Source organism: Psittacula echo (genome assembly GCF_963264785.1).
Source record: "Psittacula echo genome assembly, chromosome: 9".
Taxonomy (NCBI): Eukaryota; Metazoa; Chordata; class Aves; order Psittaciformes; family Psittacidae; genus Psittacula; species Psittacula echo.
In genome coordinates, this window is record NC_137745.1 from 23083940 (window position 1) to 23096725 (window position 12786).

Genomic DNA, 12786 nt, shown 5'->3' on the forward strand with positions numbered 1-12786 from the left:
TGCTGATGCAGACCTGAGGTGATAGCGTCGAGTCAGAGCTCCATCCTTCAGTGTGCATGTATCTACTTGCTGGCTTTATAAATACCTCTCATCAGGCTTCACAGATAACATCTCCCACATGATGAGGACCTGTGTCAGGTGCTACAACACACTCTCACCACCCTGGAAGGAGACTTCAAGGCTAGTTCAGACTGTTTGCAAACCGGGGTGAAGCAGAGTGTGCAGTAGCACTGAGAGCAGAAAACACCAAGTGTCCATTATCAGGGCAAACAAAAGCCCTAGTGTGCACATAACCCAAACACTGGGCTGGTACGTATGAATCAGGGGCTGTGTGCTCAGGAGGAAAGCTGCCAGCCTACAGCCAGCATTCCTGCATCCGGGAATATCCTGACAGTACTACCTACTTACCAACAATAACCATGTGAAGTGGAGCGTTTCCAGAGTTTCACAAAGCCTATATTTAATAGTGTGTTGTATTTATGATGCCTTCCATCTGCTGGATTTCACAAGTAGACTAATCCTCTCAACCTGGGCTTCTGGTCGAGCAAAAGTGCCAGTTTTGCTGAGAAAGGAGCTGGAAACGAGACTTTTGTGGGTTTGTTTCCAATAGTAGTGGAATAAGAGATGGATCTAGAGCCTTACAGTTACAGTTCTCACTATTGCTACTGTGTTTTCTGCATAGTGTGCTGGATGTTTTACAGAGCAATCGTAAGACACAGTTTGTGTGGTGAAAAGCTTGTGACCTAAATTGCTGAAGTCCTGCAGTAAATGCTGGGGTAGTCTTCTATTGAAATGCTGTGGATCTTTTCTTGCCTCTGTGCTCTGAAACACTTGTGGGTTAATAGCACTTTGAGCTGACCAAGAAGATCCAAGAGGGATGATGCCGTAGGAGGAAAGTGATGATAACTTTCTTAGCTTTAACTACAAAATTAACAGCACCCTGAGTTGTCAAAATGAGCACAGCAGGTTACAGCCAGTTCTGGGGGTGGTACTGAACCCATCAGCTATGTTGAGCCTCTGGCCCAGCTTGGCATCTGTGTGTAGCTTTGATACGTTGCCTGCAAGAGAGAGGAAAGGGAAATAGATTCACAGCTGCATCACCACCCACTTCTCAATTCAAACAAGGTGGTACTCCTAGTGAATGGGGAGTGCTTGCAGCTGCTGTCCTTCCTCCATGGAGAAAAGCTTTCATCTAAATGCTGCAGGTACTTCTTACCTCATTTCCTCGGTACTGTGAGTTTCCCCATGCTGTTCAGGACAGTGGTTCCCATCTGTGGCATGGCTTGGGTGGGTCACTGTAGATTTCAAGAGGGGTTGATCTCAAGATTAGCCCCTGGAGAGGAGCAGAACTGGTTCCCTGGTCTAACACCCACCCCATCTTATCTTGCCTTGCCTGCACTTTGAGGGACAGGGAAGGAATGGAGCACTGTCCACAGAGAGGCATGTTTAAATCACCTTTTAAAGTCCTGGTAAAGGAGCTGTGGAGAGATGAGTGCCGGCAAGAGACTTCTTCCCCAGAGAGCACAGTAACAAGTGAGCAGGATAAGGTGGTCTCCGCTTTACCTGGACATGCCATATAACTGCCCAAGGAGACAGGAGCCCATAGGGACTGGCTTGGCAGGGCTGGGGACAAACTGGTCTTCAGGTTGTGGCTGGGAGCTGCTATGACTGACACCTTGAAGGCCTCATCCTGGCATCCACATCCTGCTTGGATGGGTGATGCTCAGTGGCAAAGATAGCACAGGGAGGTTTCTTCCGAAGCACTAGAGGAAGAGCCTTAGACCTAGAAGCAGCTGTTGATAGCCGTGAGTGATGTTAAAGAGATGGATTAATTATGATATCTAGATCAAATACAGAGCAAAGGAGTTATTAGTTCGCTCAGTATTGGAACTTAGGTACAGTTCATTTAAACAATGGTCCTGCAGGTTGTGTTTGTCTTGGACAGTGGTTTGTTTTACTGTGGTGTTGCTCATTCATGTAATGTATGTGGTGTGCTGGCTGCTATTGGAATGTGGTCCTGTCCTGGAGAACTTCCAATACAGCAAAGAGTTGTGCAGGAATCAGGTTAAATATGGGGGTTTTTTTTGGTGTTACAAGAACAATGATCAGCGTCATTGTTCAAAGCACCTTCTGTCACAGCACACATAGGACCTTTCTCCTTAGTGTATGTCCCTGGATTGGTGAATCTATGCTTTGGAATGTTTATTCAGCAAGTTTAGTACAAGTCCTGGGCTTGCAAAGAGAAGCTTTGCCCAGAACCACCCAGCAGTCCCCAGGAAAGCCCCCAAGAACATGACTTCAGTATTGCAGCTTCTGAAGATGCTGTGCCTGTCATCGTGGTGTGGAGATGATTGAGTAAAGTCTCTGATACTCTTGCAGGCTTCTTTCTGTTGGTGTTCCTGCAAATGTCCTGTGTTGGCTCTTTCGTGTCTAGCTCTCTGCTTTCGATGGTTATTCATGCCCTTTTTGCCCACTTCTCATGAGTGCTGTTGAAGGATTTGGAGTGTTAATCTGCACTTCCCATTTCCAAAGAGTTATAACAGCCTTTCCTCTCTTGCAGAGTGTTTACCATGCCTCTGGGAACGTTCTTCCTTCCTGTTCTCTGTTTCATGGGAGCAGCAATTCCACGGGGACTGCCGTATGTCACATTCACGCGCAACGCTACGAAATTCCTCCACCTGTCTATGGACTTGGAATCCGGGGCCATTTACTTGGGAGCCACCAACTTTCTCTTTCAGCTGACATCTGACCTGCTGATGAAGAACGTGGTTCAGACTGGACCAGTTCTGGACAGTAAAGATTGTCTCCCTCCGGTCTCAAAGCTGGAGTGCCCTCAGGCACACCACACCGACAATCACAACAAGCTGCTGCTGGTGAACGCAGTGCAGAAGGAGCTCATTGTGTGTGGCAGTGTGCACCAGGGGATCTGCGAGAAGAGGAGCCTCACGTCCATTGACCATGTCCTCTTCCGACCAGAGAGCCCTGGTGACACTCAGTACGTTGCTGCCAATGATCCCAATATCACCACTGTGGGACTTATAGCTTACTCAAAGGATGAGGTCCCCTTGCTGTTTGTGGGACGAGGGTACACAAGCCGAGGAGTTGGAGGGGGGATTCCTCCCATCACTACCCGGAATCTCAGGACCCATGGTGGGGATGTTCAAACAATAGACTCTCACTCCATTTTCTCCTATGAAGAAACAGCAAAACTGGCTGTGGGCCGGCTCTCAGAGTACAACCACCACTTCATTAAATCCTTCACTTACCGCTCCAGTGTCTATTTCCTATTCTACCGGCGGGACCTCAAATCTCAGTCCCGTGAGTACAAGACCTACATCTCTCGAATCTGCCTGGATGACTCTCACTATTACTCGTATGTGGAGTTACCTCTGCTCTGCCAGGGCAAAACCAATACCTACAGCCTCCTGCAAGCAGCCTATGTCACCCGGCCGGGAAAAGGCCTGGCCCATGGGCAGCTGGACACCGAGGGAGAAGTGCTGTTTGCAGCCTTCTCGTCCTGGCAAGCTTCTTCTGGCAAGCTGAGTGAGGAGTCTGCACTCTGTGTCTATGCTATGGAGGAGGTGGATCGCCTGATCAACTGGACTAGGGATGTTTGCTACATGAGGGATGGGAAGTCAGAAGAAGGAACAGAGGTGGCATATATTGAATACGATGTCAGCTCCAACTGTGTCCAGCTACCCGCGGTAAGCAGCTTTGGCCCTTTGCTAGGGTAAAGAGTAGTCTGTAGCATGGTCTTGTGTTGTGTTCCTGAAGTCAGGCTGTTTCCCTCAGATGGATGTTGAAATCTGTTTGGGTTAAAAGCCTTTGGGCTCAGGCTCTTTCTTTGCTGCTGCAGCAATGCAATACAAGAACTGTTGCATCCTGTTGAAGTACAGTCTGTCATTGCTGCTGCAGCTCTCTGCCCCACATGGGTGGGTTTCCTTGCAGAGGAAGATGTGGAGATGTGGCCATGGGGAGAATGTCTGATGTCATCTGGCCCTGAGGCCTGTCTCTTGGTAAATACCAGGCGAGAGCACTGAAGCTGCAGTTCAGGTTGTTGTTTATCAGTATCTTCATCTCCTGGTCTGCACTGCATGGAAGGAAAGGAATATGTGCATGTACAGTTGTGTGTTGGGAAGGGAATTTAAGGGGTGTGCTGGGTCCCTGTTGCTTATGGTGAGGTGCACCTCACAACAGCTTCCTGCAAAGGAACCCAGGAATGAAAAAGAGCATAAGCAAAACCAAGTGTCAACAGAATCCTGATTTCCTATAGACTGTATTAGTCCTGCAGAATTTTGTGCCCAAGGAGAACCTTCTCCTGACCTGGCTGCTCTTTGTCTCCGGTGCTGGAAGAGGTGATAATCCTCCTTTAAATTCTACCACAAAGGCAGGATGGGAAGTTGCAGGATAAAAATGTGAGCTAAAGTGGCTGTGACCCTGAATCCTTGCAGTGTGTCAGCCTCACTGGCTGGTGCTGTGATACCAGGACAGTGACACAAACACAGAGCAGCAGCATGCTCTGGAGCGGTGCTGGATGCAGTGTCCTGGTATGAGGCTCTGTGGTTGTGAGCAGCCTGTTTTCACTGAGGGCGTTGCTAGGCCTTAGCATCACAGCCTGTTATCTTGTGTCTTCCTTCTTACAGAACAGGCTGTCCAGATAATTGCCTCTTCCCAGCCCTGTGCTACAAAGGGCAAAGTGGTACCACAGAGCTTCGGAAGTTGCTGAGGTTGGATGTGTGGTCCAAAACCAGTCTTAAAATTATGGTCTTCCTTTCGAGAGCTACAGCTGACTGTAGAATACTTGTGGGACAAGGCAAGAGTAAAGAGCAGGCTTGGAGCAGGATGAATGTAGGGTCAGGAGGAGTACATAAGAGTTGGGAAGCAAGAAGCTGCCCAGCTTGATGTCCTGCTTTCACTGTATTTCTCAGCCATGCCCCATGTGTCCTTGGCAGGGGGGGAGCACATGGGAGGAATTGTGACAGGTGACTTGTAGGGCACCTCAAGGGTATTCAAAGTCAGCCTGGTGTGAGTGGTAGAAAAAACCTTCATTCAAAATGATGTGGAGTCCCCCTGCACTGTTTGATCCAGTGGAGAAGTGAGTACAGAGGGGGAGAAAAAGCCCAGTCTCTGCTATTCCTGGCTCACGATCCCAGGGTCCCAGCTGCACGGTTTGGCAGTAGTGGGCTGACCAAAGTATAACATCTTATTAACAAGTGTGTCCAATGATATGTAAATGTCCTCACAAACTTCATCCTTCACCATTCAGTACATGGTAGCGGTTGTCGTTAAGATTGTATCTAACAACACGTAAGGGTCTGTGCCAACTCCAGCCTGCTCCATTCAGTGCTGAGTGCAAGCTGCTCTCAATGAACAGTTTATGCAGGAACAGTTTTAACTCTGTTTCAGTGTGGCAGCCTGTGTTCTATGTAAGGATAATGCTAATGAAGCTCGCGTTTTTCTGCCTCCAGACCAGCCTGTGCACCCTTTTCCCTAATTAGCACTGCTTCCAGTTTTCAGCCCATCAGAAGAAGCTAAGATTGAGTTTTACAGTTCAATACAATCTCAACTGGAAAAAAACATGCTTGTTTTTATAAGGATTTCAGCATGAGTTCATTTGTTCGGTTTGCTGGAGATCCTTTAAGCCTGGGAAGATCCTTTAGGCTTGGGAAGGCTGCATATCTTCTATGGGTGTAGTTTTCAAGGTGTGTAACTTGTCCTTTTGCACTGAGCTTTCGGTCCTGTTCATGCACAAATATAGATTTGTCTTGTTGCTGCTGTAGGAAGCACACACCAGAATTCACCAGAGTTCACAGGTACAGCTTCATCCAAATGTGGAGCATCACAGTAGGACACTGGATGATCCCCTCTGGGAGGTTAAAGCCTTTCCCCTTGTCCTGTTCTTGCAGGCCCTTGTCCAAAGAATCTCTCCAGCTTTTCTGTCAGCCCCTTCAGGCACTGGAAGCTGCTCTAAGGCCTCCCTAGAGCCTCCTCTTCTCCAGACTGAGCAAGCCCAGCCCTGTCTTCATAGGACCATGATAATTGTATAAAATGCTTATATCAGTTTACATAGAAGCTCTTTTAATTGTTTTCAGTAAAAAACATCTTGGTGTGATTTCTTATGTGTAATCACTGTGTCAAATCTTGCTTCCCTGCTAAGGTATCAATACATTGGAGAAGTCAATAGAAGTGAGCTGGTTAAATACATTTTACTGTGGGATTACCATAGACTTTGTCAGAAGCTTCTGCTCATATTTAAGTTTCTCCAGGAAGCAGTCAAGTGTTAAAACAAGCAAATCCAACAAAAAACAAACCCAGACAAATGGGAGGAGAGGATGGGAAAGGGTGAGGTTTTCCAGCGGGTTGGCAAGAGGTGATGAGTGGATGCCGCAGGAATGCCACCTTATACCCTTATCACTGACCTCCACTGGGGGCAGCTCTATTGCCTGGTGCTAGATGGTACCGTGAGGCTCAGTGCTGCCAAATGCAAAGCCATGGACATCAGACAGAAAAAAACCATAACCCTGCTCATGAGGAATCTAATTCCTGCTCATGTGGAGTCTAAATTCAGCCACGTTGCCCAAGGCAAGAGAGAGATGGAGCCGGTGTAGACTGTGCAGTTAATGCCTCTGCTCCACACATAGCTTTGTAAGAGTGATTGGTAAGGGGCTGGGGAGGGGAGTGAAATGTTATCCGTGAGGGATTTCATGATGAAAATCATTAATCTGTACATGCCACATTGTTTGAAGTCAAGCCACTGATTGATTAATAAATGGTGGGGTTAATAGTAATTGCTGGGTGAACAATCCTGCATTCAGTGTCTAAAAGGATACTGTAAAAGTGGACACAAGGACAAGGTGTCAAGAAAGATACAAAGCAGCAGAGGAGCTATCCTAGACAAGACTGAGTTTGTTGCTTAGGAAAAAGATGAATCATAATGGAGTATCTTCTTTCTACACATACAAATGGTTGGCAGCTTTCATTCTCTCTCTGGAATTCAGTATGTGAAGGATTGTGGGCCTGGGAGGGATGGAGCTGGAACAGAAGGATGACTGGTTTTGCAGAGAGATCTCACAAGACCAGAATTGAAGCAGTGTGCAGAGATGACTCCTTTTGACTTCTTGTGGGTCTCTGGTTCTATGAGCTCTGTGATTTCTCAGTGCAGTTATTAAGCTCTTTGGAGCAGGCTGTGCTCCACCCTGTGTTTATGTACATCCTAATGCTTTGGGATTCTACTTCAGACTTAGAATTTGTACCTGTTACAACAAAACCACGTTAATTATTGGAGGCCATGCTTGTGACCAGGTGGTTTTTCCCTGGAGGCAGGGATTCACCTCTTTTTGTTCTTAAAAACTACAGCGAATCTTCCCCAAAGCTGCCTAATGGCAGTGTACAGCCACTAATGGTGTTTGGGGATTAAGAGTTTAGTAGATTTTCAGTGCATTTCGTTACTGATGCTGATTGGGGCTGCTGAAATGTCTGCAGGATTCTGTGAGGGTACAGCCAAACATACCTAAACTAACTATTGAAAGCTGGTGTTTGACTCTCAGTTAAAATGCTTAGAAGGGTTCAAAGCTGAGTTCACTTCTGGGGCATCTGTTGAAGGAATTTGAGTGGAAAGGGATGATGGAAGTGTTAAAGCTGCTTATGTTCCTTGTATCCATTTTTTGTATTGATGTCCCTGTTCTTTCCACTCCCCAAAAAAGGACACCCTGTATGCATACCCCTGTGGCTCTGACCACACTCCCAGCCCTATGGCCAGTCGGGTACCCTTGGAGGCAGCCCCACTCCTGGAGAAAACAGACGCCCGTCTGACAGCAGTGGCAGTGAATGTGGAAGATGGGCACACCATTGCTTTCCTGGGAGACAGCAAAGGGAGACTGCACAAGGTATGACCTGAATGCAACAGGAAGCCAAGAGGATAAAACTGATCAGGGATGTTCAGGTGGAAGGAGAAAAAGGGCGATTTCTTATGTCCTTTGGGAAGTCAGGTTCCTACTAAAGGAACTATAATTCTGTCATTACTATCAGATGGTCTTTTCTCACACTGTACTCACTATTGAGAATATGAATGCCCCAAACAGTGGTTGTGGTGCCTTTGCTTACATCTGCACTGAGCCAGCATCAGGGCTGGTGCGTCCTTCTGCAGGTGTTGCTGGGCACGTTTCCTGTGGCTGAAGTCACTGCATTGAGATTTTGGTGGGAGGTTGAAATCTTCACACACAGCAGTGGTTCCAGCTTGTTCCTGATACAGGATGGGTGTCCCCAACTCCTGCTGTGACACGTTGCCTGCGTACAACTGTGACTCTCTTGCAGGTGTACTTAGGAGCAATGGGAGATGCACACGTATACGCTTCTTTAACTATCCAGTTAAATAGCATGGTGAGCGGAGACCTGCTGTTCGACCAGTTGCAGGAGCACCTCTTTGTCATGACCCAGTCAATGGTAAGAGCAATAAAATCCCTTCCACAGATGAGTTGAAAGCATTTGTGGTCCAGACATGTTATTGATGGGAGCTGGGGAGGAAGAGCAGCAGTGTGTACAGCTAACCCTGTGCTGGGCAGCAGCTTCTTTCCAGTCTGGCTTACAGGGGTGGGAACTGGCCTTCTGAAAAGCTGGAGGAAGCATGGAGGAGTCTTGTTACTCTCAACCACAGACTGTCTTGGGGTTCACAAGTGATGTGACCTGTCTTGATTTTACAAAAGATTAAAAAGACAAAAAGGAGGCTTTGTGTAATTAAAACTGTGCCACTTCTACTGGTTTTAATCAATGAAAAGATTAAGCTGTTTGTCTGTAGGCAGGTAACCTACAAAAGCAGAAATGTGTGGGAAGCATCCTCAGCAGAGGTGTGCTTTGGCTGGGTATGTAATAAGTCTTGTAGATGAAATCATGCTGTACAAGGAAGCATGTGAGGCACCTTTCCCTCTTCTCCTGCCTTCTGTAATTCTGTTTGTGCCCAGTGGCAGTTGTAGAAGAGTCATTCTGATGCCTCTGGCTCTTGGAATATTGGTGTCTGCTGAGTAGGAAATCCTTTATTTGAGAGCATTTGTACAGCACCACTCATATCAGCTCCTTGAGCTGGAAAGAAAAGGATCCTTCTAGTAAAGGAAACAGCCCTTGAGTTACTCTGAAGGAAAGAACAAACACAAAATGAGAGCATGCTGGAAAAACACTGCTTCCTTTCACCCCCACCTCGAGCACTTTGAGATACTCAGAACTTCCGTAACGCTTCAAAGAGCTGAAATCTGTGAGTGGAAGATGATGAGGGAAATCTGAAATATATCGTTACTAGTAATTGTTCTGTCAATTGGAAAGCATAAATTACATCCTGTACTCAGCAAAAGTAATAGGTTGGGGATTAGAAGTTGGCATTTTGAAGTAACTGACAGGGTAGTAGCTGGAGTGTAGGAGCAGATTAAAGGGAGGAGGGCAAGAGGCTGAAATCATCAAGGCTTGTAAGTTTAAAGCAGAAGTGTTTTGCAAGTAAAAGTTACCCCCTCATACCAGAAGGTTTTTGTTCCACACTGATCAAAGCTGCTTGCTCTGCTTTCAGTCAAAGAGGTAGTTCTGCCACACAGAGCTGGGCAATAGTGCAGGTACAGTCAAAGCCCTTAGCTAGAGCTGCTGTCTCCAACTTCTGTCACCTGCATGTCAGAGAGATGATGGCCCATGACAGAGTCCAGAAAAACGAACGAGTGGATGGTGTTCAGTCTGTTCTTTAACCTATTTTGTTAAAATACAGATTTAGCACTAAATAAAGTCTCCTTCTTTCAAAAGGTGCCAAGGATAACCCATTAATAGAATACACACTGCTCATCTCAGTGCCTCTGGGCAGCCTGGTGTTTACATGTCCTTCACCAATATGTGAAGTGGCCATTCAGGTGGGCTCTGTGAGCTTGTTCCTGTTTCCTTTGGTTTTATCCAATATTGGGGATTAAGAAGTTGTTTCAGTGAACATGGAGCTGATGGGACTTGCTAGTTATGCAGAAGAAGCCATAGACCTGGTGCCTGTGCTGTTTGTGCTGTGTTTTCACTGATTGCTTTCTCTGGCAGGTGGTAAAGGTTCCCATACTGGAATGTTCCCTATACTCAGACTGTGAATCCTGTCTGGCTCTGAAAGATCCATACTGTGGCTGGTGTGTCCTTCAGGGACGGTAAGATAGCTCCCTGTTGACCTGCAAGGGTTCTGGGGAGGGATAGTGCGTAGGGGTTGTCTCTGCTTACTCTCCTCCTTATATCTGTGTGCCTGGGTTTAGTTTATTTTTAGTTCCTTTATGGGATATCCTCTCTAACTTACCATTGCTCTATCTGCCTGTCTAAAACACCACCAGCAGTTGCACACAAGGGTATCGTTCCGTTGTTTTTTTTGGGTCACCATTCACCATGCTCTTGTCCAGTGGATTTCAGCCTGGTTTTAGTCTGACTGCAGCTCAAACTATCTCATTTCAAATGTAGAGAAGCTGTCTTATCTATTCTTGTGTCACTCTCATTTAGCACTCTTCCACTTCTTGCTCCCCTGCTGATGTTGCTTAATGAGATATGGTTTATTCCAATGTGCTGGTCTGCTTGCTGGCTCTGCCTCCCTATAGAATGCCATAGGAATATATGGATTTAATAGGAATATATATTGCCAAATATATTTTGGCAACAGTTCATCCTATCATTGAAAGTGGTGAGAGGCTGAGACTTCTGTGTCTTGTGTAGCAGCTTCCCCAAGACTCTAGCAAGTGACTCTAGCAAGACTCTAGAGTAGTGAGAACTAGAGAAGACCATGGGATGTAAAGATGGCCAGTGTCAGCTTGGAAGCTGAACGTGTCCCATTAGATCTCTCATAGAGCTTCTTGCTATTTCCCTGCAGGTGCACCCGTCGCTCTGAGTGCTTGCGGTCCAGGTTGAGTGAGCAGTGGCTCTGGAGCTTTAACTCTACACAGCAGTGTCTGTCTGTCCAGTCACTAACTCCAGCCAATATCAGCAGAGAGGAAAAGAGAAATGTGAGTGGTGTTGATCCTCTGATGTTGCTCAAACATGTAGAAAGCCCCCTACAAACTGAGGAGTCACGAGTTTTCCTGTTGTTTTCAGTGGGGTACTGAATCAGAGCCTTCAACCACGTCTGCTTCACATAAAGGACTTAGCAGCTTGGCTGTACCAGGAGATAATGTCCTTGTTTTTTCTCTATGAAACTAAATGTCCTTGCCTTCCTAGAATTACTGGGTATTCTGGAGTATTTGATGGCTGCTTGGGTGAGGTCCCTCCTTGGATTAGTATCTATAAGGTGCTGTGATCTCACAGTGTTTCTGACACTTGCTGTCAGGAAGATCTAAAAGGAGTTACCCAGAATTTCAGCTTCAGTCTGGCATCTGGGAGCTGGCAGGAAAGCTAAGAAGGTGTTGCACTGTTCTGAAGCCTGGTATTGTGTCAGGAGGTGGCAAGAACCTGTTTTTTGCTACGGACTTGGGCAAAGGGGGAAGTTACCAATTGCTTGGTGGATGCCAAGTTCAGTTTGGGAATGGCAAGAGACAATGATTTGGAACAGTCAGTCCTGGGAGGCATTATAGGAGTATAGATGTATATGTCGGTAACTACTTCATGGGGCTCTTACTTTGAAAAAATAGAACAAGAAAATTAGATTAAACAAAGAAGAATGAGTTAGAGGGCAAATTACTCACTGGATACTGTTGAATTGGTAGATATTCCTGGCTATCTCAGACTTACCTTCCCTGCGTGAGGAAGAATTTTACTCATGTTACTTTGAAGATTATGAAAGCCCAGCAGTGCTGACAGAGTCAGGAATCATGTGTCCTTCTCCAGATCCCAGCCAAGCACCAGCTTTGCCAACAGGAGCAGGTCAGTGAAATGCTTTAAATGGAGCATGATAGCTGTGATACCATTGCTGGGAGAAAGTACGTTGTAGGTCTGTCAGATTGCCAGGATTAACAGCCATGAATATATGTGGTGTGTCAGCAGGTGTTCATTTCATTCTTCATAATATCTGCTTGCTTTCTACTTGTGTGTCACACATCCTGTGCTATTTTGGGCTGTTGCCAAATTCTAATGCCAAATTCTGGTAGTTGGAACAGAGAATCCTGCTCGAAGGGTTGTGTGCAAATCTGAACATGAGCTGAAATGCAGTCTAGAGTGGTGGCTGGTTGGCAGCTTTGTCATAAATCTGGAGAGAGAACCAAATGAAAACATCCTCCAAATCCCTGTAGTAGTGGGAGAAGGATGTACATGCAAGGGAAGGAGAGACCTACAGTCCTTTAAGTTAGAAATGAATCTGCAGCGCAGCACAAAGTCAGAAAACACAGTCTCAGCTTTCTATTACTGCGAACAATAACTGGCTGATCATTGCTAATTGGCCACTCTAAAGAACATGGGAAGTTCTCAGTTTATAGTCTTTGCATTGGATTTTGCCCAGCCTGTGTGTGAGAGCTGCTCTATTCAAAGAGCTCATTCATCTGAAGTAAAAGGCAGGTGCTGGTTGGAAAGCATTCCACACAATTCAGAGAAGTGGCTAAACAGATTTTCCATGGAAGTATGCAGCTGGCTAATAGGCCTGAAGCAATCTCCATGGACATAACATAACATAACATGACAGCAGAACCCAGCTAACACACTGATTCAGTCTGAAACACCTTAATTTTTCAATGGTCTCCATTTAGGGTGGTTGAGCACAGAGGGAAAGGGCTTCATGCACTGCCACTAAAGGCAGAGTGGGCAGGATTGGCTTCCCTGTTTAGTTCTGCACATGTGGGCCTGGATTTAAGCACAGTTGTGAAAAATCAGTAAAGC

At 46.3% G+C, this 12786-nt stretch overlaps 1 protein-coding gene across 1 annotated transcript in view; it reads left to right on the forward strand.

The window, feature by feature from the left end:
* Positions 1 to 2570: 2570 nt before the first annotated feature.
* The window catches only part of PLXNB1 (plexin B1), a gene marked incomplete at both ends in the record, with an annotated part of 33065 nt that continues 22849 nt past the window's right edge, over positions 2571 to 12786 (forward strand). The window contains 6 exons of the mRNA XM_080625565.1: positions 2571 to 3704; positions 7704 to 7886; positions 8314 to 8442; positions 10051 to 10151; positions 10856 to 10988; positions 11685 to 11841. Coding sequence (XP_080481691.1) covers positions 2571 to 3704; positions 7704 to 7886; positions 8314 to 8442; positions 10051 to 10151; positions 10856 to 10988; positions 11685 to 11841 — 1837 coding nt within the window. The remainder of the gene's footprint in view (positions 3705 to 7703; positions 7887 to 8313; positions 8443 to 10050; positions 10152 to 10855; positions 10989 to 11684; positions 11842 to 12786) is intronic.